Genomic DNA, 24,797 nt, shown 5'->3' on the forward strand with positions numbered 1-24,797 from the left:
GATGAACTCCAAGGTCTCCAAGATATTACGTTAAAATAATCTGAAAGAAATCTCAAACTAAGAATACTCCGACAAGCGAACACGACAGATGCGTCAGTATGAGCACTCTATATATAATGACAGGCAATGACATCCATAGACAACGGGAGGGGCGAAAAGTAGGACCAGGAGCCTTATGTTAGAACTTGCGAGTTGTAGTCGCCGGGTCGACATGACGTCATATGACATCATTGTGACGTACTACCGGAGTGATAATAGCATTCGAGAATATAACGCTACTAAAATAGTGGCGTTATCCATTGTCCCCATACACAAAAATAGGTGTTTCAGCATAATAATATCTATGGTGAGCCGTGTGCGTTGGACGGCTTGCCTCGAGCGTGTATTGGCTGACGTCACAATTACGTCATGTCGTCGGGTGACTTTATATCACTCAATGACATTAATATGGACGAATCATCTGGGAATAAAAATGACACTTACTTTTTTGTCGGGTCTGCCGAATGGCATAATCTGTTCTAACGCCATTACAATAAAGGTGATATTGCTATAAATTCCCGACGCTTTTTGTCGGGTCTGCCGAACGGTTCGGTTCGAACGGGTTCGCTCAAATGAAAATTGACACTAGAAACACCATTCTAACGCCATTACAATAAAGGTGATTTTGCTATAAATTCCCGATGCGTGATATCGCATAATGGAAATTGCGGGACGTCTACCTAACCATGTGCGAATGTCCCTGTGCATGAATTTAATTGCTAGCTACTGTATTGAGTGCGTTGTCCATTAATAATGTCATTGATATCACTAGTTAGAACATAGGGCTGCAGTCGTGTAATGTATCGGCTTCCTTCTTCAGTGGGCAATGAACGTTTCATTTGCGCACAAATAAATACCTAGCTATTTCCTGAAAATAATACCAGTGCAATTTTTTTTATTATCTTTGACGTGATTATGTACAAAATAATTTTGCATTGAATCAAGAATATCAAATTTATAGGCGTATCCCTCAGTGTTTACGAGATAAACACAGTTCGCGTTTGTTACTGTGTAATGAACATAGTATGTTTAAATATCTAAATGCTTATAGTAAAATGAATTTTCATTTATTTAATATATTTATAGTTTTAGTGAGTACCGCGCAATATGTCAGTAAGTATTTTTTACAACGTTTTTATTAGCTCGTATTCTTGTTTGTCCGGTGGTTGTTTGTCCGTTACAAATCTCGCAATCGATTTTTAACTAACTTCCCGACTAGCTAGACATTTGAAACTTTTAGAATATATCAGAACACGATACACATGCATTCTTTTAATACGTTTAGCCATCTTTAAGCAGAATTGAATTCATTTTCAGTTAATTCTGTTTTGTATGAAAAGTTATTTCGGAAGAAAACCGTAATCCAATCCACTATTATTGGTTGCTAAGTGGGTGGTCCTAGCAACTAAATTATTAATATATACGTGCGTTACTATGGAAATCAAAATGACATTTCAGTATTATATATTTGTTTGTTTGTTTATTTTTTATTTACAAGTACAAGTTTGAGCATATTGAGCATAATAATTCAACAGACAATTTAAAAACGTTGTATATATCTTATAATTATTTTATAATTTTATTACCAATACTAGATATCTATATTTGCGTCCATCACGTAGCAGATGCTACAACACTAACCTCTGTGTAGCTATTCTATACACAAAGCGGCTATCGACGGCTAAAGTGATAAATAGTATCACTTTATCATATTTATGTATTGATGCGGTTAATTGTTACAATTAGCTATCCGTCTAAACTATCAAAACTGTCTATCTCGCTCTAAAAGTTAACACAGCCAATAGAGGATTGTTTATATGATACACTACCATCGATAGCCGCCTTGTGTATAGAATAGCTGCACTGGTCTCGTAGAACGCAGGCTTGAATACTAGTGCACAGTAAAAATTCACTTTCAAGTTATTTTTCAATCGTTCTGTTTTTTTACAAATTGATGAACAACGATAAAGTTTTGTTACTTTGTTTACTAGGTACGTTTGTGTTCCGTTGGAGCGGATACTAGATCGGTTTGGTTTTGCAAGATTTGTCTATGTACTACCTAGTATCCGCGTCAACGCGGCGCGAAGGCGAAAACTTGCTATGACGTGTGTATCAGCCCTTAGACGCGCAGATATATTATGTTATTCCATGCAGCAAATAGAAAAAATATAGGGAATATTGCTGATTGTCTAATTTATTTATGTACTTATATCAGCGGCGATAGGTGGAGGTAGGGTGTTAAAATCCGCCGTAAATAGTGCACATTAAACTTTGTTAGTCATACTTATTTGTTTTTATTGAAATAAGACTACAATTTACAGACGGTGTTGGTTAGTTTTTAAAAATCAATTAAACCCAGTCTAAACCAAATCATAATAGTTTTGGTATACCTTGGGCGATACGTCAAAATTATCCACACTTTTTCATATTATTACACATATTGTTGGTTCATTTTTTTTAAATCCACTAAACCCTGCCTAAGGCAAACTATAATAGATAAAAAAATATTATTCTATCCATAAAATATCCAAATTTATGTAAGATTTATTTGAATATTTTTACATATTTTATAGACAGATGAGTAATTTTTGACTACTATCTATTATGGCTTGTTTTCCAGGGTTTAATTGAATTTTAAAAACTAACCAACACGATCTGTAAATTGTAGTCTTATTTCAATGAAATCTAATACGAATGACTGACAAAGTTTAGGGTGCACAATTTATGGCGGATCTTAACAGCCTACCTTTACCCTTCGCCACTGACTTATATTATATAAACATAACAATATACAAGCTGGTAAAATGCGAATACTAGTCGCCACATACTAATACTTTGACGGTAGTTTTGGTTTATAGCTAAGATCATGTCATAAAATATAATAAATACAAATCTCGCTGTGTCCTTAAATATTACCGATATTGAATGCGCGCTGTGTTTACAATACGAGAGAAATGCGAAGTTCAGTTGCTATCGTAGACTATAATGTGGCTATTAACAAATACTTTAAAGTCGGGTTTGGTTTATGACTTAATAACGGCTAGGCTTTTTCTAAATAAATAAAGATACACAGACGTGAATATTGAAGATAACGTTTGGTTTCAAGTTCTTAACACATGAGTGTCATAATAATACTTTATTACTAGATTTGTATTTTTTTTTTTTTAAATATATTTTGTTTCGTACTGTATACCTACCTAACTATAATATTTTATTATTCTTTTCTTGGGTCTTGAAACCAAAACCAATATCTTAATCTGGGTCGGGGGTTAAAGAGTTTAAGAAAGCTTGCCATAAAGGAACAGGAAAATATTTAAAATCGGTGTTTTTTTGTTTTAGTATCCCAAGAATGTAAGCCAGAAGATAATCAGACGACGGAAAGAAAGCTGATTGCCAAACTGATGTGTAATTATGACAAGAAATTTAGACCAGTCTTGGACCATGAAAGTGTTGTCAATGTGACTACTCAGATGTTGATTGTGTCGGCTGGACTTACTGACGATGTAAGTCAATAATTTCAATTAAGACATTTAATTTAACGCTCGCCGACCGCAAAGGGTATAAGTGGCGCGGATGATGTCATTATTCTCTCCTTATACTTTGAAAGTACTGTCCAAAAAAATCTTCTTGGCTACGTGTTAAAACTGTGAACTAACAAGCTCCTCCTACTTTTAACCGCACTAGCGACTTCCGGTTATTGCCTAGTTCTTCTTGTTGGATAGTACTTAATGCTCGAAGCAGAAATAAAGATTTGTACACTGTTTATTTGACTTTTAATTTAACGCACCACATTTCATGAACTAATTTTAAGTCTAAATATAATAATATATGAAGCTGACACTGAAAAAAAACTAATGATTGAGTGCATGGCCCCACAAGGGGGGGAAGGCTGACAGGGCTCAAGCTTGGGGGCCCGGGCTCTGGGGGGCCCCGCGTGGCGCGTCTACACTATCAAGTGAGATAAACACAAATCACAAATTTGCTCTAAAAACCCAACATTAGTGTTTCGAAATTTTGTGTTCGAAATTAAAATCTAAAAAAAAATTCTAAAAAGGGTGCTCGAGAATTACAAATCATTTTTTATAGTTTATTGGGTTTCAATTTCAATGTCTAAAATCATTCTGATAATTTTTATGTTTGGGGGGTGCCAAAGCCCCTTGCCCCCCCCATGGGTGCGCCACTGAGCATGACCGTCTTTCATCTGTATCACCTATCCACCGCCGAAGTAGATACCTACAAAACTAACAAAATAAAATTAATATCACACAGATAAAAACACAAAACTTACACACAGTGAATAACTGGATAACACGCGGATTTAAAACGTGATTAGCTGCAGGATATTAACATTAACAAGGTGTGATCTATATTGTGCTAACAATATGTGTCGGTTTATCACACACAAACGCAAAATCGACCATATTACCGACCGTATTAGTGACCACACAAAAGTATGAGACAACCATTTTTATAAAATTATTTTTCTATTGGGAGCAGTGTTGCCATCTTTTTCTATGCTGATTATAGTACAAAGGCGTAAAAAATATAGTTTTTCTAGTACAGGAACATTTTTCGTCATGAATTCTTTAAAATTATAGTATTTTGGTATATTTGGCGTAAAATTATAGTATTTTAAATTTTTCGCGGAATTATAATTATAGTATTGTACTATAATTATAGTACGGTTGGCATCACTGATTGGGAGTCTAAATTATGTTTTTCATTTTAGAGTGATTACTGATTACACTACCTTTAAGACGTACCTATAATTAGTTGGATTGCAATAACTTGCGATGTTATTTTTTATCTCCGTAAAATACAGAAATTACATCACCAATTTTGATTAGTTTACTATTCTATGGTAATGACGGTGTTGCATACACAACTTAGCTTGACCGTTGATCGGACCTAATAGGATGGGTGAACGACTAACAACTATTCCTCTTTAAAAGTCTGTATATATAATTTCATTTCTGTTGAGGCCCAATATGTAGGGGTGAAAATGGTAATTTCCATTCTTATATACTCGTAGATGTTTATTTATGTATGTCACCCACCGTTGGCTAATAGAGTGTCTGTCTCTGGTAGGACATGGGTTCGATCCCGTGTCTCCGTAAAATACAGAAATTACATCACCAATTTTGATTAGTTTACTATTCTATGGTAATGACGGTGTTACATACACAACTTAGCTTGACCGTTGATCGGACCTAATAGGATGGGTGAACGACTAACAACTATTCCTCTTTAAAAGTCTGTTTATATAATTTCATTTCTGTTGAGGCCCAATGTGTAGGGATGAAAATGGTAATTTCCATTCTTATATACTCGTAGATGTTTATTTATGTATGTCACCCACCGTTGGCTAATAGAGTGTCTGTCTCTGGTAGGACATGGGTTCGATCCCGTGTCTGATACAGCATTATATTTTTTCAATGTTTGATCCAGTGCAAGGATCTAATGCTAATAGTATCTAATGGCCATTTAAGGGTCTAGGACGATTTGGCACCGGGGCAACTGGACGCCACGGAATTCAAAATAAATAGACGTTAGGTACTTATATATAATTAAAAAAATTAATAATATTATTATTTATATTTAAATGATTATTTATATTATGATTTAATAGTTGGTGACAATGTAGACGTAAATAATGATTTAATCGTGCATATGTTTAAGTTCCAACGAAAAAAGAGTTTTTTATTTTATATAAACCATTAGGCATGGTAATTCTCAATCCGCAATAAAGAATACATTATGTTAGGAGTAACATGAATTAAAACTACTAAGTAGTAGATAGAAACTGATTAAAATACCTCGTCTACGACAGTGCGGCGTCCATTTGCCCGGAGTCCAGTCGTCCCATTCCCCCATCTAATGGCCATTCGCCAGTCGCGTTGTCAGGGCTAAATGAGTTAATATTATCTCTACCCTGTAGCGGTTTCTTAGGAGCGAAAATGGCTTTTTTTAAATTTACTTTTATTTCAATAGAGTTTTGTAGAAATTTTTCTTTCTTGTAAATGGACTTTTTCCGGACCGGTTTTCGAAAAAATATACTCCTCATATACATATGTGGTTGGGCCATTTATGTTCCCATTCCACTCCTTATCTCCTTACCCACCTCCTAATCACCAGTGTTATTGTCACCAGACAATCAATAAGCAAGCGGGTCAGGAGAGACAGTGTTACAAAGAACATTGAGTTTCAATTTTCAATTTATTTATTTTTTTAACATATTGTGGACATGACAAATTATAAGTTTAAGACGTTCACAACATGACATTTAGAAACAGAGATATATAAATATAACAGTATTACATAAAAAAAGAGATAGATGAGTAGATAAATTAGATAGGCACAAGGAAGTACACCGGATGAGTTAAGCAGACTCTATTTTAAGAATTTATAAAACAACGTCCACCCAAACTCAGTCTCACGTAGGTGGAATATATCAACACCCGAAGCAATTTCGTTGAACATAGTTATCGCCCTCCCAAGTGGCATCACCAGTGGCAGGTTGGTTCTGCACCTTGGGAGAATAAACAACCGAGTTGCATCTCGATAGCGGACGTGAGCGGGCTTCTAATGTCTTTCCGTCGCTAGAATATATCATCATCATTCACACACCCTCACACATAATCCATGAAACTGTGTCACAAACTGCGTGAGTGTACGATTCGGGTGACCCAAAACAACAATACCGCGCGAGCAAAAGTTGAAACCAGACCACGGAGCCATCATACATCATCACAAAGGTCAGTGTCTGGCATTCTGTTCCATCGCCCCCATCCCTAGATCCAACCTCCTCATCGTCCCTTTAAATAATTACAGTCCACTTAAAAAGCTCAACCAATATCTATGTACTTACTGTTATTTATTTGTTGAATATTTCTTTTCAGGGTGACGAGATTGACACGTTCGATTTGTCTATAGCAGAGTTGCTGGTAACTATTTAATTTCTTTTATTTTGTTAACTGTCAATTCATGGTGGAACTGCATTGTATTGTTGTTTTTATTTAATAAAACGCAATTTTTTTGTAGTACTTATTCCACTTTTAATCAATAGATTAGGTCCGGTTACGTCCGCCTCAGAGGAAATCAGTTGAAAATGTCCCTCTGAGGCGGACGAAACCGGTCCTAATCTATTGATTAAAAGTGGAATAAGTGCTACAAAAAAATGAGTTTTATTAAATAAAAACAACAGGGTAATTATTTAAACAAAAATATTTTATAATTATTATTCTGAACGACGTATTTGAGGTAAATGTGGACACACCGGTCAAAAGTAGTACCTACTTTTCTACATTTTTGCAAGGATGTTGTTTTTGGCTTCAACGCCTCCAATACTGTGTAGACTGTAGACCAGGGGTAAACAAAGTGTGTCTCGCGTGACATTTTGATGTGTCCTGCGAGATTTATGTTAAATCTGTGTTATTTTTTATTCTTCACATAGAATATAAAAAAATGCGCGAAAAAGAACGTGGAAGCTAAAGCATCTTATCGTGATAAGAATTTAATTGAATTCTACAAAGAACTTACGCTTGAGGTATATCCAAATATAGTTAAACATGCTCATCAAATGGATTCTTTGTTTGGAAACACTTACACCTATATTTGTGGAAAAACATTTTCTACAATGAGCATTAATAAATCAAAATTAACAGACAACCATATTATCGCATCCGTTTTACGTATTCACACTACAAAATTTGAGCCTTGAGAGCAGGATTTAGTTTTAAACAAACAATTCCATATATCACATGTTGAAAAATGGTATAAATATTATTTTTTAGTGTATTAATAGGAGTAACAATAATTCATATTTAGTTAAAAATATAAGTGTACACAGTGAAATATTTTTTGCCTTGTCTTTTTTAAAAACAGAAAATGTTTACAAAATAAAGGGCGGCTCAATATTGTCCCATTAACGAAAAAGTTTGTGAACCCTTGCTGTAGAGTGTAGAGCGTAATGCCAAACCCCACTTATGCGACAGCGATGATTTTTGTTCTTAAAACGATCACGGATTCTAAATTATATTGTGTGCTCAGTGGCGCACCCAGGGGGGGGGGGGAAGGGGCCCTGGCACCCCCCAAAAATGAAAATTATCAGAATGGTTTTAAACATTGAAATTGAAAGCCAATAAACCATACCGTTGGGCTTATACAAATAAAGACACGGCAAAAAAATGATTTGTAATAATTCTCCAGCACCCTTTTTAGAAAAATTTCTAAGATTTTAATTTCTAACACAAAAATTTCGAAACACTAATGTCAGGTTTTTTTAGAAACACAATCCCTAATGGGACTGTCAAAAAAATCTCGGTGTCCACCTGATTTCCGGAGTGGCGTATGTCATGGCTGGGGAGGGCTGACAGAGCTCTAGCCTGGAGGCCCGGGCTGTGGGGGGCCCGGCGTGTCGGGTTTACCAGATAAGTGAGATAAACACACATCATAAATTAGCTTTAATAGTAAAAAAAAGTCGCCTGCGGCGCTATTATACTTCATGGCCATGAACATTTTCAATTACTTATATAATTGTGCAATATACTTTTTGATTATTATGTGTCGATACTCGACAGCTCCATTATTTAAGTAGATGTATTAAAAATCGCCAATAATTTACTGTATAAGTACCCTTAATTTGAACTGAAACACAATTTGAAGAACGTTAATGTAGTGTTTCACACTGCCTTTAATCTTAGCGGTAGGTAGGGGGGGCGCCAAATATCGTAGCCTGAGGGCCCGTTTCAGGATGTAGGGACCATGGTGTACAAAAGACCGATAAACGAGAAATTAGGCTGTGAAGAAGAAAAAGATCCTATGGGACTAATTTACATTCTCCTCCTTGGCCCCCCCCAATATTAAATCCTGGGTGCGCCACTGTGTGTGCTCAACCGTATTTCGACTGCTGTGGGTCTGAGCCAGTGAACTTCTATTCTGTGGTCTGAGCCAAAAACAAATGAGTAATTAGCCAACAACGATGTATCGTAGGAAGGCTCCGAAGCCCATTGATAGCCTTCGCATAAAAAAATGGCTGAAACAAAGAGATTGGACTCCTCCCCTTCCAATCTCTTTGGGCTGAAACAATGAATTTATCATTTATTAATAAAATTGATTATTTACTAGGCATGGAAGGATGAGTTTTTAACTTGGGACCCTGATGATTATGAAGGTATTTCTATGGTATTACTGGGACCTTCACATATGTGGACACCACCTATAATTACATTAGAATCGTAAGTAATTTCATACAATCTTATTTCCGCTACTTTATCAATATATTATATTGCTTTGCGACGATTGTAGCATAATACCCCGTTTACACTGCATGGATTTACTGCTGACAGTATGTATTATCGCGGCCATAACAATAAAATGCACTAGTAAACACGTATTGTCACGTAAGTTGCAAGATTGCATGCATGAATCAAACAGTTCGGAAGTTTCTGAATTTTCATGCGACAGTAGAATGATAGTGGCGAACCTGCCGGCAAAAAAAACAAACTGCACCGCGTAGAGACTCATTTTGAGGTTGCCGATTTTTACGACCCGTCAAATAGTACCATACAATGACAACGTCGCGTCTCGCTTACTCTTCAAGAATGAGATTGGAGAGACAGTCAGCACTTTTATGTATAAACAGTTTGGTTAGTTTAAATATTAATCGCGATAGTTTAAAATTCTCACCATTGCTGAAAATAAATCCATGCACGTGTACATGCGCTATAACATTAGCGGATTGTCTGCCGACGTGTTGCGACTTGTCCGCGGGTGCATTTGTTTTCGGACTTTACAAACATATCACACAAGCATGAAGTTCATGCAATTTTTGATGTGACTCGACAATTCAATATCAATTCAGGTGCATGTATTAAAATAATTACAAGATAAAAAAAAACTTTTTATATACTTACAACGTTTTTAAATTTTCTGTTGAATCATATAAACTTCACTTGACTAGCTTAAACGATCAAAAAAATTTGTACTTGATAGAAATACTGAATAATGAAATGTCATTTCATATTGATTTCCATGGTAACGCACGTACTTATATATTAATAATTTAGTTACTAGGACCCCTAGCAACTAACAATAGTATCGAAATAACTTTTCATACAAAATAGAATTAACTGAAAATGAATTAAATTCTACTTAAAGATGGCTAAAAGTATTAGAAAAAATGCATTGGCACCGTGTTCTGATATATTCTAAAAGTTTCAAATGTCTAGCTAGTCGGGAAGTTAGTTAACAATCGATTGCAAGATTTGTACCGGACTAACAACCACCGGACAAATAAGAATACGAGCTAAGAAAAACGTTGTAAAATCGCTAAAAATATACTAAATACATACTCTAAATTTTACCTCGAACACCATTTGGAAAACGTTACTGTGGAGCGCCATAGTGCCTTTAATATTAGTGATAGGTAGGGGGGCCTACCAAAGATCCTGGCCCGAGGGCCCACTTCCATATCATGACCTCTAAACCTGTTATGAACAACGTTCCCTCTAATTTTTCTATTGTGTGTGCGGATCGCCGTCACCCGGTGCGGTAAATTTACACCCCCCCCCCCCAAACACACACATACAGTTTCTCATTCATTCCATTTCTTTCCAGACGTAAAATCTTTCTTGCATAATAAACACATAGGTGGTCATTGATAAACACTACAATACGTATCTTGTTTTCGTATACTTTGACACGCGATAGAACGGGACGGATACAGTGATCGTGCTAGACGTAAAATTTCATTTGCGTGCTCGTGTTAGTCGTACTTGATCTTCACCTTCCGAGAAATGAGTTGTGTGAGGACTGTGCGGGGGATGAAAACATGTGTGCGGACACATTCAGGGAACGTTGGTTATGAGTGTACGAATCTTACACAGAGATAATACCTACTAGCATGTTCTTAAACACGGGACTATTTCAAGTCATCACAATGCTAACTAAATAAAAAGTTTTTCATTTCAGATTCCTCGATAAATCAAGGGTGTTCAAGAGACCGTGCATTGTGGAATCGTCCGGCATCGTGCACTGTATGAATATATTTACATATTATAGTAAGTGCGCGAAGGACTATTCAAAATGGCCGTTTGACGTCCACAACTGTAGTCTGTCATTAGGAGCTTGGATGGCTAAAAATTCGCATATAAACATCCATTTGAATAGATCAGAGGTATGGTAACAAATACAATGAAATAAAACATACATCATTTTGAAAAGCACTTCTGAGAAAATATTATATTATTAGCAATAGATTTTTTTTTTTTTTGAAAAAAGTAAGACACCCGGCAGGAATCGAACCTGGGTCTCTTGGGTTTACGCCCCGTCCGCGCATTGTCCACTATGCTACTAGGTGACGTCATACTAATTACGACAAATTTTAAGTATTGCCATTTCAAAGCTTTTGTAGAACAAAACTTAAAAACATAAAAATTTGCAGATGGTCCCTTCTGCTATATGACTACCGACTGATTCACTATTAATTGCAATTACAATAATTTTTCTTTTATTTTCTATAAACGTTCAGAATTATCATTGAATATGTTTTTAATTTGTGTTGCACTTTGCACTTTGAATCATATTCAAGATTATCTATAAACTGTTTCGAAATGGACCCCCCAAGCCATTTCTATGTGTGCCCGCTGATGCCCCCCCACAAGGGAGGCTGACAAGGCCCGGCGAGGCGGGTCGACTAGCTAAGTAAGATAAACACATATTACAAATTTGCCTAATAGTAAAAAAATCTCCTGTAGTGTTGTTTTACATCACATATTATATAAACTTAATGTAAGAGAAATTAAAAAAAAAAACAATTAAATTTGGGCACAACGAGTAAAGATCATAAAATAAACCAATGAATAAGGAAGCAGACAAGAGTACGCGAAGTGATAGAGGTCGCTAATTAGATGAAATGGCAATTGGCTGGAATGTTGCTTGGTGAGTGGACAACCGCTGTACAAATGCCGTCATACAGTGATACCTAAGGGGCACTAAACGCCCACAGAGATGCCTTAAAACCCGCTGGATAGACGAATTTATAAAGTTCGGTTGATGTCGTGGCAGATAATAACTAGGGACCGAAGGAATCGGAGTGGAGGGACCTAGGGAAGGCTTTCATCTAGTAGTGGATCCACCCCCAGTTGATGATGTTGATGATGATGATATTAACATTTGAAAATAATATGTGGTTGTGCGATGCAATTTATTATGATTTTGTAATGATTTCTATATACTTAACGGCCCACATGCTCAGCGTACGTCAAAATGGAGCTTTTATGCTATTTTCAAAGCATGATCCTGGACATTCCTTAAACGTTGTAGATAATCTATTTACATAATTTTGAAGCCTTATTATCCTTTATATTTATTTTAAACATTTGATGACTGCATAAAGTATTTTTATTACATAAAATAGTATTCTTTTAAACCTCTCGCTCTAATGTTTTAGAATATAGTCATATTTCAGTACGTCCATGTGTGAAGTGGTGTTAAGATTTTTTATATTTATTAATTTTTATAAGCATTTATAAAACCATTAGTAAAATGTATGTCGACATTATTATGGTCAAAATATTTACAATAAAAAATTATATTGATAATCTCTGTGATCCCAAATTTGACAAGAATTAGGCATTTTATTATTCAAAAAATGGGCAAGATTTACACATTTAAAAATACTTTTAAAGATACTGATTATAAGCTATGTCTTTGACCATTTAAATGTGATAAACATTCTACAAATAATGTTTGCTTTATAATAATCATTGACCTAAGAATAAATTTTTTTGAAATACGCTTAATATATAAGGAATGTCCAGGATCATGCTTTGAAAATAGCATAAAAGCTCCATTTTGATGTACGCTGAGCATGTCCCCGTTGTTGTCACGTGTACGCACAAAATACATCAGCCTCACTTGCCCGACTCTGAATGATGACGGGTCATACATTGCCCAGCAACTGGGAAATAGTTACACCATTTTTTTGGTAATTTTATTGGCTCAATTTTTGATGCTCGTTTACGGGCCCCTTTGGGTTTAACGATGTATACGCATATTGATTGTTTTATTAGTGATAGGGGTTTTTTACAAACACTTGAACTATTCATGATTTGTTAACTTACTAGGCGGGTGATAAAATTTGTACCTACTTTATTGTATTACTTTATTATATAAGTTAGAATTAATTGCATTCGTTGTCAATGTGTATTTTTTTTGATGAGTGCACATAGCACATATAAACGACTCAAACGGGATACATAGTATAAAACTTAAATCCATTTGAATTTAAATTCCAATTACATCAAGTAGGTACCTTCGGTCGATGGTATTAATATTAAAGTAGATTTGTTTCAAAATACAAAAAAATCACTATGAATACACAAAATACCTTTAATTTTACCTGGCGGAACCGTTGGGTTCCATAGAATAACTACTATTATTTTGGGAAACGCTGTAGAGTAACACATTCTCCTTAACCTTAATAATACCTAGCCCCCTGCAACTGTGGGACTGTCTACTTATGTGCCCCGAACGGGCGGAGTTGTTTGCCCGGGTCCGACCCCATTCGGGCCCAATAGGACACGCGGACATGGTGACAACCGAGGCCAATTTTGCGGCCTTTATTAAATTCGCCAGAGCGTACGGGGAGCGGGACACTCTCGACTCCCCTTGCGACTCTTCAAATTAAAGTCACTCTGATAGTTGCCATATAAATTAACATCATGCATTCGCACTTCGGTGCAAGGTTGTATCACCAGTCCCGTGCGGCTCTGCTCGGGACAAAATGAGAGCTTAAATTCTTTGATCTGGCACACGTAAGGGTTATGTTAGCCGGCCGCGTATGACGTGGCTGCATATACATGACGGGTGCGGAGGTGGGAGTTTTACACACCATGTAAGCCCCCCTGCAAATACCGCTGCCTGTGGGCGCGCTTCAGGATGTGGGGGTTATATCAGGGTGACACCAGGCTGAATCGCCATTAGTATCCTAAGTTTGTTTTTCAGGTTGACATATTTTCACCCCCGTTGAATAAAAAATGGGAGGTAATAAATGCAGCTATGGGAGAAACAACGACTTTCGTGAAGGCTGCAGATTTTCCAGCTGTGCGGTTAACATTTCTCATACAGCGCATCTCACACACGGCGATTGTCACATATTTAATGCCATCTGTTGGTAAGTATTACGAGCAATCTATTGTATTGAATACCAATATATAAAATATTGATTTCCGTAGTTGGGGTCACAGCCGTTGGGGTTTCTCGTAGCTGTTGGGGGATTATAAATAATTAAATATAAAGTAATTTTGGTTCGTTTGGAAGCAGCACTCGAAATGGATCGGAACGAACCGGAGCGCAGCTCCTGTTCGTGAAATCCCCAAGATTATTGCTCCGATTCGTGAGTTATTAAAAAATAATAAAATTAATTTAAATAGTTTATATTATGAATCATAGTAAAAATAATATTTATTACGTGATCGTCAGCGGCGCCGACAACATTTTGCCCTAAACTGGCATGCCACAAGTTTAAAAACAATTAGTCTTTGGCTGTCTGAAATTAGCAGGTATATTTATATATAATATCTAAACACAATCTTCCATTTCGAGCGCTGTTTTGAAGCAGCAACACCCCACCTTTAGGGAATCCAATCCCGAGCCAAAATTCTGATCCCGGGATTTCGGGATTACAATTTGACAATCCCGGGATTGGCATTTTTTCCATTGTTAATATAAAACTTTTATATTCACAAATAACATTGATAAAATCGGTCAAAAATAAATCTAGAATAATTTATAGTATTTAAGACATTTATTGTTAATATTGTATATCTACGTTAAATCTTGGAAATACATAAGTTTAATGGAGTAAATAATATTGTAATATAAATAATAATGTGAATTTAATATGAGATTGCTGTTTCTAATAGTAAAGGCTTAATGAATGGATTAGCAAGATTTAAAATAGTTAAGCAAATAATCATGGCGTACTTATGGCCTTTCCGCTTCATAAATCTAATTAGTCAGCAAAATATGAAACTGCCGTAAAACGTATGAGATCATAGTGGAATTACTTTGTTCAAAGTGCGAAGCATTGTCTTTTTAAATCTTTCTCATTTTTAATAATTTATGTGAAAAAATAAAATGAATCGGCAACTTACACATGCGTATAAATCAAACTTCATTCAAACTCAGTTTAGTTCTAATGTAGTAATTTTTTATTATAAGTATTTTTTCCGTTATATTTTTGCTTTTATTTTATATTCCATAAAAATTGATAAAAAAATCAATCCCGAAATCCCGGGATTATGTTTATCAATCCCGAGATTCATAGGTATCGAAAATAGCTCGGGATACTGGGATTGGAATCCCTACCCACGTTGATCGCATTAGCGATGTACTGTCGCTGTTTGCATGAGCGGTCTCCTTTTTCTTTCCATGCTATCAAGTCTAGAACGTTGTGCATTAGTGACTGGATCTCTTTTAAATTGCTTACACTATTTACAGTCTGTTATTTTCTAAAAAAAAACTGATCATTTATGAGGTAAATAAGCCACATAAAAAAATCTAACAAACTTATTTTTATAAAATTTACATAAAATTACATAATTACTATTTTCCTTTCGATAATTCGTCAGATGATTATTTTCCGACTGCCTTTCTACAAGGCATGCTTACTTTTCACTCTCTTGAATCTCGTCGGACTCTTCTGCTCTTGAAACACTTTTGCCTGTTATCGCGAGGGATGGTTTCCAATCCTGGTGTCCTAATGAATTTGAATTTACATGCACCTATCAATTACCTACGTGGTAGCAGCCATGATTTATTCTGGATTGGAACCGTTTCGTCGTGTCAAGCCTATCGGGCACCATTAGCGAACGATGCAAGATTAGTAAATGCGCTCCCTAAAGACATAGACATTTTCAATGACGTACCTACTTGGCATTTTGTTTTTGAAACTGTATTTTTCTGTAAAAAATTGTATGTTTTTGTTTTCAAAAATTATATTATTCTGTATTAAATTGTGTGTTATGTTTTGATTTTTTTTTTTGTTATTATTATTATTGTTATTATATATATATTTTTTTCTATATTCTCTTTTTATCTCTTGTGAGGGTAATGTTTGACTTATAATGTAAATTTCATGCTGTGTACGTCTTGAATTGAGATTTGTTATGTCCACAATGTTTTGTATTCTTAAATAAATAAATAAATAACTACATATGTTAATATGTATCGGAAATTATCAAGGCTAGATATATAAATGGAAGTATTTATTAAAGATGTCATCAATTTTGCTTTGGTTTTGTCTCAGTTTAAATATACCTAGGTAAATATTTAAAAAATCTTTTCCAGGTATGATTATAACTGGTGTGTCATCACTGTGCCTGGACATAGCGTCGCTTGAACGCACTATTGTGGCACTGACGAATATATACATGCACATTGCCTTCAGTATGTTACTTGGGATACTTTTACCGCATGATGAATCTACCACTCCAAACGCAAGTACGTCTAATTATGGTTACATGTATGGTAGTATTTAGTTCCAGGCGCTATATCCATCGACAATAATTGGTTGGTATTATCCGACAACAAGATCTCGTCTCTGTTCTGGCAGAACACACTAACTGGAGAATACTAGTTTTGAGTAATTTGACTTTGAAGTTGTTAAAATGTTTGAAATGGTCTATCATGTGAGTTTATTAAGTAATCGTTAAAAGGATGACTTTAAAATAAAAACTGTTAATTTATTAAGAAGGTTTACAGACGATAAAGTTTGAAATAAGGACCATTTTGGTATAACTAACTCAATATGTCATTTTTTCGAATTAGTGTCTTCTGCCAGAACAGTGACGAGTCTCGTCGATAAAATGAAGTCGCTATAGTCGCGTATAGAAGACTTCTCAGTGACGTACCTGTCATGGCGGCAACGCATGTTCAAATATTATAACGGCTCTCTTTTTAGCAATAAGCCAAAAGTTCACCAATAATAATTCTTATATCACTCCTGATGATTTTAGATATATTTTTGTATTATAAATTACGTAAATCGATAAATCCGTACACCACGGAAGTGTAAAATGAAATGATAAATTTGGGGGTGTTCCTCACTTGAAAACGGAAGTGCGATTAACTGTACAGGAGGTGCTTGTTAGTTTAACACGTGGACAATAAGTTCTTGTTCGATACTAGTGCACTGTTTGAGCCTTATAGGCAACATATCTTAAGGGCTGCTACTATTAGTAGCTTAATTATTACTTCTAGAAGAATGATATATTTTCGCGTGTAGCTCTTCTGATAAAATGTGTCAACCCTGAATTTATTAAGAATATTAGTCTGTGTAAGATAGCCGAGAAGAAATAATGAAATATAATAAATGAAAATTATATGTAGAGTCTGTCTTCTATAAGCTGGCGTGCCGGTCCCCCCCCCCACCGTTTCAGCATACATCTCGTTCCCTCCCATTGAAAACTTGCAACAGTTGAACGCGATGACACAATGATTTTCGTGTGACGTGTACGCCAGCTTTTAGAATACAGACTCTACATACAATTTGATTCTAAAATATACTGGACTTTAATCTGCTTAACGGTGACATTTTACCTAGGGACATTACTGTCTACATCCGTCCCCTTCTAAAATATACTGTCTCCAATTCGGTACCACCTACACAAAACGAGTATCCATACCACTGAGTTCCCTGATCCATATACCTATATGTAGTATCTTGAGCTCCGTGGCCTGTACACCTATTTCAGAGTAATTTCATCTACCAAATTTTAGGGATGACATTAATACCTACACTCATGTGCACCCTATTAAGTATCACGGACTGATAAAAATACTAAATTCCAACGATCCGGTAACGCGAAGGAGAAGAACAAAGCCTGAACAAAAACGATCATAAGTGCGAGTGAGAAAGTATTCGGCACCCTTATAATCTCTGCGACACGCGCAAGAGTAAGATAAAAGGTTTACAGGTGTGTGAGATGATTTGTTGTGTCGCCCGCCAAATCTTAGTTTGTTGCATAGCTAAGCGTCAATAACCTGCGAGCGCGTGTTGCTAAATTTTATATTTTTTGTGTTAAACATAAAGTCAGTGGTAAATATTTTTAGTTAATTAAGTAGAAAAGATGGTTCTGTGTGTTGTATTAAAATGTGGTAGCCGTACTGAAAAGAAGAAGATGACGGTATTACGTTTCATTGCTAAATTGATACATGTTCGTGATAATTTATTTGTATATTATTATATATTTTAATATCAGTGACCTAGTGTTTTTTAAAATAACTTAAATTATGGATATCTTTACCTAATGGTTGCATTTTGACCACTTAAAAATACTATATGACGTAAAAAAATAGAAAATTATATTTTAATTCTGAGAGTCTAGTGCGAGCACTTTGGGCGAGCACTAGCGAAATGGTCTATGGTCTCAAACATTTGTGTACGAATGCGTTCGCTCACAAACCAAACGCACGGCACGCAGCTTCATTTAGCAATGCAATGGGTGGCGTCTAGATGTATCTATAGTCTAAGGAAAAGAATCAGGCAAAAAATGAAGGCAAGATAAATGATTCCTTGGGGTCACTGAATTGTAGAGCGAATGTTATTAGTGTCATAAAATTAAATATATGATTTTTTTCTATATTGAATGATACATACTGGTGGAAAACTATATTGATGCGATGTTTACTCATTTAAATGTAGCTCACTTCATAGTATTACCTATCATTTAAATTCTAATTGGTTAAAGTTTTGTACTGTTCTATTTGAGTCAACTTATTTTTGCTTCTCATCTGATTTTACAACGTTTTTATTAGCTCGTATTCTTGTTTGTTCGGTGGTTGTTTGTCCAGTACAAATCTTGCAATCGATTTTTAACTAACTTTCCGACTAGCGACTAGCTATTCCAACATTTGAATCTTTTAGAATATATCAGAACACGATGCCAATATATTCTTTTAATACTTTTAGCCATCTTTAAGTAGAATTGAATTCATTTTCAGTTAATTCTGTTTTGTATGAAAAGTTATTTCGGAAGAAATCCGTAAAAAGTAAAACACTATTATTGGTTGCTAGGGGTCTGGGGTCTTGGCAACTAAATTATTAATATATACGTGCGTTACTATGGAAATCAATATGAAATGTCAAAATGACATTTCAGTATTCTATATTTATTCTGTATTTCTATCAAGTACAAAAACGGCCCACATGCTCAGCGTACGTCAAAATGGAGCTTTAATGCTATTTTCAAAGCATGATCCTGGACATTCCTTAAACGTTGTATATTATCTATTCACATTCGGCTTCAAAATTATGTAAATAGATTATCTACAACGTTTAAAGAATGTCCAGGATCATGCTTTGAAAATAGCATAAAAGCTCCATTTTGACGTACGCTGAGCATGTCCCCCTTTATGCTAGTCAAGTCAAGTTTATATGATTCAACAGAAAATTTAGAAACGTTGTATAAGAAAAGTTCTTTTTATCTTGTAATTATTTCCACTAATGATCGAACCCAGGTAATATAATATATCGTACAAACCCATCTACTGTTTCTAGGAGTGTGATCTTGGAGTGTTAGTGCTTGCAGTGGATAGAAAGTTAACCCTTACTGATAACCGTTAACTTTTGCTTAATTAATTAGTTAATTCCTATTAATTAAATTAAAATGGATTTAAGTTGTGTACTTATTCTATTTGAGTCATTTTTTGCGAGCCGGGTTTCGTCTTTCGGCATGTTCGGGCACTATGTGGACTCACGAATGGCAAATACACACTGACAATGAACAAAGTTTATTCCTGTTTATATAGTATCCTCATGCAGTAGGTAATAGGGGTTTTACATTTTTATTGTATTCAATTAGTATATAAACAAGAATTAATTGTATTAGTTGTCAGTGTGTATTTGCCATTGGTGAGTGCGCATAAAGCCTGAAGATGCTGAAAGGCGAAACCCGGGTCGCAAAAAAATACTCAAATGGAATAGTATAGAAATTTAATCAATTAGAGTTTAAATTCAAATTACATCAAGAACCCTCAGTCGATAGGTGGTATTCATTTTCTATGTTACCGTTTTAATGTATTTAAGAGTGCTGGTCTGTCACGTTTAATTGTTTTGCAATGTAGATATTTATCTTCCTTGTCGTCTGTGGAATTATTAGAATGGGTCTCCATTAATCTAGATTATAATTTTTTTTTCAGTTGTGTATTTCCGCAGCTCCTGTTTCATGGCAATGGCTATTTTGATTCACAACGTGATATTAAAAAATCTCATCAAGAAGTCGAGACCTATCCCGCTTTGGATTGAAAGCATCATCGGACGAATGACGAACAATAAATTCGGAAAAATCTTAATGTTTAATGAAAATGATCTGGTAAGTTTTAACTATAAAGCTGGTTAAGGGATTGAAATAGGAATGGTTTTTTTTCCCTTTCGAAAAGCAGATACACACAGACGTACTCGATTTTTACATTTTTGGGACGTAATTAAGCTCAAATTACATTGGCAGATTCTTAGGCCAACCGTCTGCCATGATTGCCTCCGATTGTAAAAAGTTACTTCTGAGTCGTGAGCGAATTGGAACAATTCTTATTTTCGGGCACGATCGTGTTGAAGATTACCGAGAACGTACGAAAATATCCGAATTAACCATGCGCTTCCAAGAGTGGCCGCATGTGCGTGTTCTGTCTAACGTTTGACGTAACAACACAAATTTGACGTTTACACAACGAATTGCCTGATTTTATTCATTATTTTAACGGACAAAATACTACAACAGATGCACAACATCCGCCACAGGATCAATAACGCAGACATCTATTCCAAACATAAACTCTGCCATCACTCTTGCCAGGAACATAAAAATATCACACGAACTTACACAGATACTAACAGGACACGGAGCAGTGCGTGCATATCTAAAAAGATTTAAATTGAGAGACGATGACTGTTGACCATGTGACGTCTACACATCTCAGACTGTGTAGCATGTCATCAACGACTGCCGTATCTATAATATAAAAAGAGCGATGGACTCTCAGAACTCCATGTAGACGGCATAACCATGAAATTTATCTCCAAAAACCTTACGAAATACTAAACAACAAAACAACACAACATATTTAATTCTGGCCATAAAATAAATTAAAGATATAAATGGAGAAACATAATTACTGCACATCAATGTTACTAACCACCTTGTATGAAAAAGCAAGGGCATGGTTATTTAAAAAAAAAATACTACAAAACATAAATCATATCCTGGTAAATAGCAACTCGTTACTTGTCTAATCGATTTTTATAAAAATATTAATGTGTATAACTTCTTTTTATTTATATCAAATCAAAATAATAAAATAAAAAAATCAAAAGGATTTCAAGTTATACACATTTACATTTTTATAAATATCGATGTTTTTTAAAATAAATATAAAAAATATTAAAACAATGAATTATTAATTATTAATGAATAAGTCAAATATGTAAATGTCAAAACATAGAAAACGTAATAAACTAAATTTTAATAATGAATATGACCATACAATATAATGTAATAATAACGTAATTCTGGACTTACTATATAACAAATTCAGATTTTTTTTTACAATTGTAAGTGTTTAATTTTTGACTTATTTTTCATTTCTTTTTAGTGTTTTCAGATACATACAGTTGAAATTGTAAATTATCAAAAAAATGTCTCAAATTTCAAGCTTCGTATTTTTCCGCTAGGTGTCTCTGGTAGGTACAAGCCTGAGTAATATGTGTATTTGCCAGACCCAGGATTCGAACCTGGGATCCGCGACATTATAATATCCTCGGACATCGTGGGCGTATTTTACATACAGCGTCTTATCTCTGTTTCAGTTTGCGTTGGCATCAGCAATCGAAGAAAATGCAGATGTCGAGTCCAAGAAAAATAGCAAGGCATCCGCTTCGAGAGAATGGAATCGTCTATCTTTAGTTTTAAATCGAATATTTTTAATATGCATTTGCTTTGCATATTTCGTTTGTGTTTTAAGATTCTTTTTTTAGTCCGTTCATACGTAACGCATACTCCATCGGGTTCCATGTAAATTGTTCGTAAAACATTTCACCGTGGCACAGTTCGCCGTGAGCTTTCTTATCGGAAAGAGATGACCGTATAGTGTATACTATAATATCGTCACTGTTCTGGCAGAAGACACTAATTCAAAAAAATTACATATTGAGTTAGTTATACCAAAATGTTCCTTATTTCAAATTTTACCATCTGGAAACCTTCTTAATAAATAAACAGTCTTTATTTTAAAGTCATCCTTTTTACGATTACTTAATAAACTCACATGATAGACCATTTCAAACATTTTAACAACTTCAAAGTCAAATTACTCAAAACTAGTATTCTCAAGTAAGTGTGTTCTGCCAGAACAGAGACGATATGGTCTCCAATTTTATTAGATTCAATATGAACATTAATTCAATTTTCATAGTTGATTTTGGCAAAACTCAGGAATTCTGGAATGAAAACCTATCCTAACATAACCTAACAAATAATTCAGTACCTATATCGGCTATTTTCAAAGCTTGTTTGCTGCTGCCTTCATATACAGTGTAAACCGACAAGAACCGTATTTTATTTAGACATGAGTTTTATGTCAGTACTATATGCCCCAAAGATGTTGGATGGTCTTTAATAAACGGCTATATATATTTCTGATACAACATTTCACGGTGAAGTGTGATACGGGAACTGCATACGTACAAGTTTCCGGACACGACGCAGAATATCTACCGTCCGCTTTTTGTCTCATTTTTAGTTTGAAATTGTGTGCAAAATTGTTAGGTGAACCTACTTATTTTACTATCATAAATTTGCAAATCCAACAAAATCTTAAAAAAAATATATCAGATGGGTTCATGACCCAGGAAACAATCTCCATCCAGAGAGAATAAAAATCAACCAGTCAGTTACTAAATTTAGTTACTACAGTTATTAAATTATAGCAATATCTTAAAAATATGCGTATTTCTTACAAATTGAGTATAACATATTACACAAAACATGACAAAATCCCTGCAACTTATAACGTCATAATGTCACGACTTATAATGTCATTGATGTGGTTTGAGCCCCTTTTCCTGGACGTAAAATTCACACGCCCATCATTTCCAAAAACTGAAAGCTAAATTTTGATAATAATTCGTCATTTGCAGCTTAAATCCTTTGGGCATACGATGTATTGAGTTGAATACTTTGCTAATAACAAATAAAACCCACATTGCAAAAACTGAGGCTTACGCCCCTCTTCCTTTCCACAGTCGATATGAAAGGGGTGTGCCTATAACATAACCACCCAAACAGATATAACGTACCTACTTGTACACACAAAAATAAACCACTAATATAATAGAGTTTAAAATGGTTGAATTCATTTGAAGCTGTGAATAAAATTCAGTGTAATAAATTAGTCGTCCCATTCCTATATTACGAGGTTTAGATCATTCATACATAGTAGGTACTTATATATATATATTATAATACTTAAGTGATTAAGAAAAAATGTAAATATGCTGAGAGGAAATAAAATAATATTAATTTAAATTGTTGAATTTTATTTCTATAAACTTTTGGTCAGTCTGAACATAAATAAATGTATTATTAATTGAATTGGCGTTTACGTGGTAGAAATCCTTTATAATGGTTTTTAAAACAAAGCATGGTCGACTAAAATAACTTATTATTAAGGGTTTAAAGCCCGCCACAGCTGTCAACGTAAATTACTCAATTAAGGTAATAAATTTGTTTTAAAAACCACCATAACGAATAAATACTTCTGAATTATTAATAAGATAATGATAAAATATGCCAACAGATGTCATGTTATAGCAGAGTTCCATATATATTCGTGTTTACTTCCAATCCAACTTACCAATTTTATTTACGTTGAATGCAACTCGAAAAAACGTAAACGTACTGCTGAAAATATCGATGTTCTGAATCAAATTGTGGATGAAAATACAGAACCAATAATTACACGTCGTTCTCAAGAACTTGGACTTTCTTATACTACATGGATTATTCTTCATAAAGATTTTCATTTGAATGCGTATAAAATACAGTTAACACAAAAACTTAAGCCGAATGACCAATTGGTGTGTCTAAATTTTTCTTTGAAGAGAAAGAGAGAAACTTGAAACAGACACATCATTTCATGAAAAAAATCTGCTTTAAATGGCTTCATAAATAAGCACAATGATTGTCGCATTTGGAGTAATGAAAACACCCATGAATCACCTTTACATCCACAAAAATTAACAGTTTGGTGTGGTTTATGGTCTGGAGGTGTAATCGGATCGTATTTTTTGAAAACTAACAAAAATTTCAATATGTGCTGCAATAATGCTGTCACTGGAGAACGGTACAGATACTTGATTACTGATTTTTTCTCGCATGAATTATATTATTGACACCCCGGAAGTCCGGGTAGGAGGGGAGTCGGGACTGCACAGCCCGATCCGACCTCCGCACTCGACTCTCCGGTCGGCCAGGCGTCAATTACGCCCTGGTAGCGTGCCGTCGGTCGGCACGTGAGAGTCACACGACCAGCTTCCACCCTTCGACTAGCTCAGTAATTGAAATTGTTTAGGGCGGTCAATTGAAGCTGGGTTTTGGTGTTTCGGTAGAGCACGTTCAGTGTAAGGTTAGGTTAGGTAAAGATGCAGGATTGACAGTAATTGATTATGTTGGTTCTTCACAATGAAACACACGTGGCTT

At 35.0% G+C, this 24,797-nt stretch overlaps 1 protein-coding gene across 1 annotated transcript; it reads left to right on the forward strand.

Moving 5' to 3' along the window:
• The first annotated feature begins 1,034 nt into the window (after window positions 1-1,034).
• Window positions 1,035-23,594, forward strand: LOC147074601 (5-hydroxytryptamine receptor 3A-like). The gene is made up of 9 exons (XM_085943777.1): window positions 1,035-1,152; window positions 3,379-3,542; window positions 6,939-6,983; window positions 9,166-9,275; window positions 11,011-11,215; window positions 14,047-14,215; window positions 16,393-16,545; window positions 20,245-20,417; window positions 21,908-23,594. The coding sequence occupies exons 1-9, from the start codon at window positions 1,065-1,067 to the stop codon at window positions 22,073-22,075; spliced, it is 1,275 nt and encodes a 424-aa protein (XP_085799903.1). The 5' UTR covers window positions 1,035-1,064; the 3' UTR covers window positions 22,076-23,594.
• The last annotated feature ends 1,203 nt before the right edge of the window (window positions 23,595-24,797 follow it).

The sequence above is a fragment of the Rhyacophila brunnea genome, unplaced genomic scaffold, assembly GCF_057557595.1.
Source record: "Rhyacophila brunnea isolate RB1 unplaced genomic scaffold, BYU_Rbru_1.0 scaffold_16, whole genome shotgun sequence".
Classification (NCBI taxonomy): Eukaryota; Metazoa; Arthropoda; class Insecta; order Trichoptera; family Rhyacophilidae; genus Rhyacophila; species Rhyacophila brunnea.

Bases quoted from the DNA above. Each gene is read 5' to 3' on its own strand.
- LOC147074601 (XM_085943777.1), top strand. From the start codon at position 1,065: ATGTTTAAATATCTAAATGCTTATAGTAAAATGAATTTTCATTTATTT. The intron at 1,153-3,378 runs GTAAGTATTTTT...TTTTTGTTTTAG, and splicing joins GAGTACCGCGCAATATGTCA to TATCCCAAGAATGTAAGCCA. The intron at 14,216-16,392 runs GTAAGTATTACG...AATCTTTTCCAG, and splicing joins ATATTTAATGCCATCTGTTG to GTATGATTATAACTGGTGTG.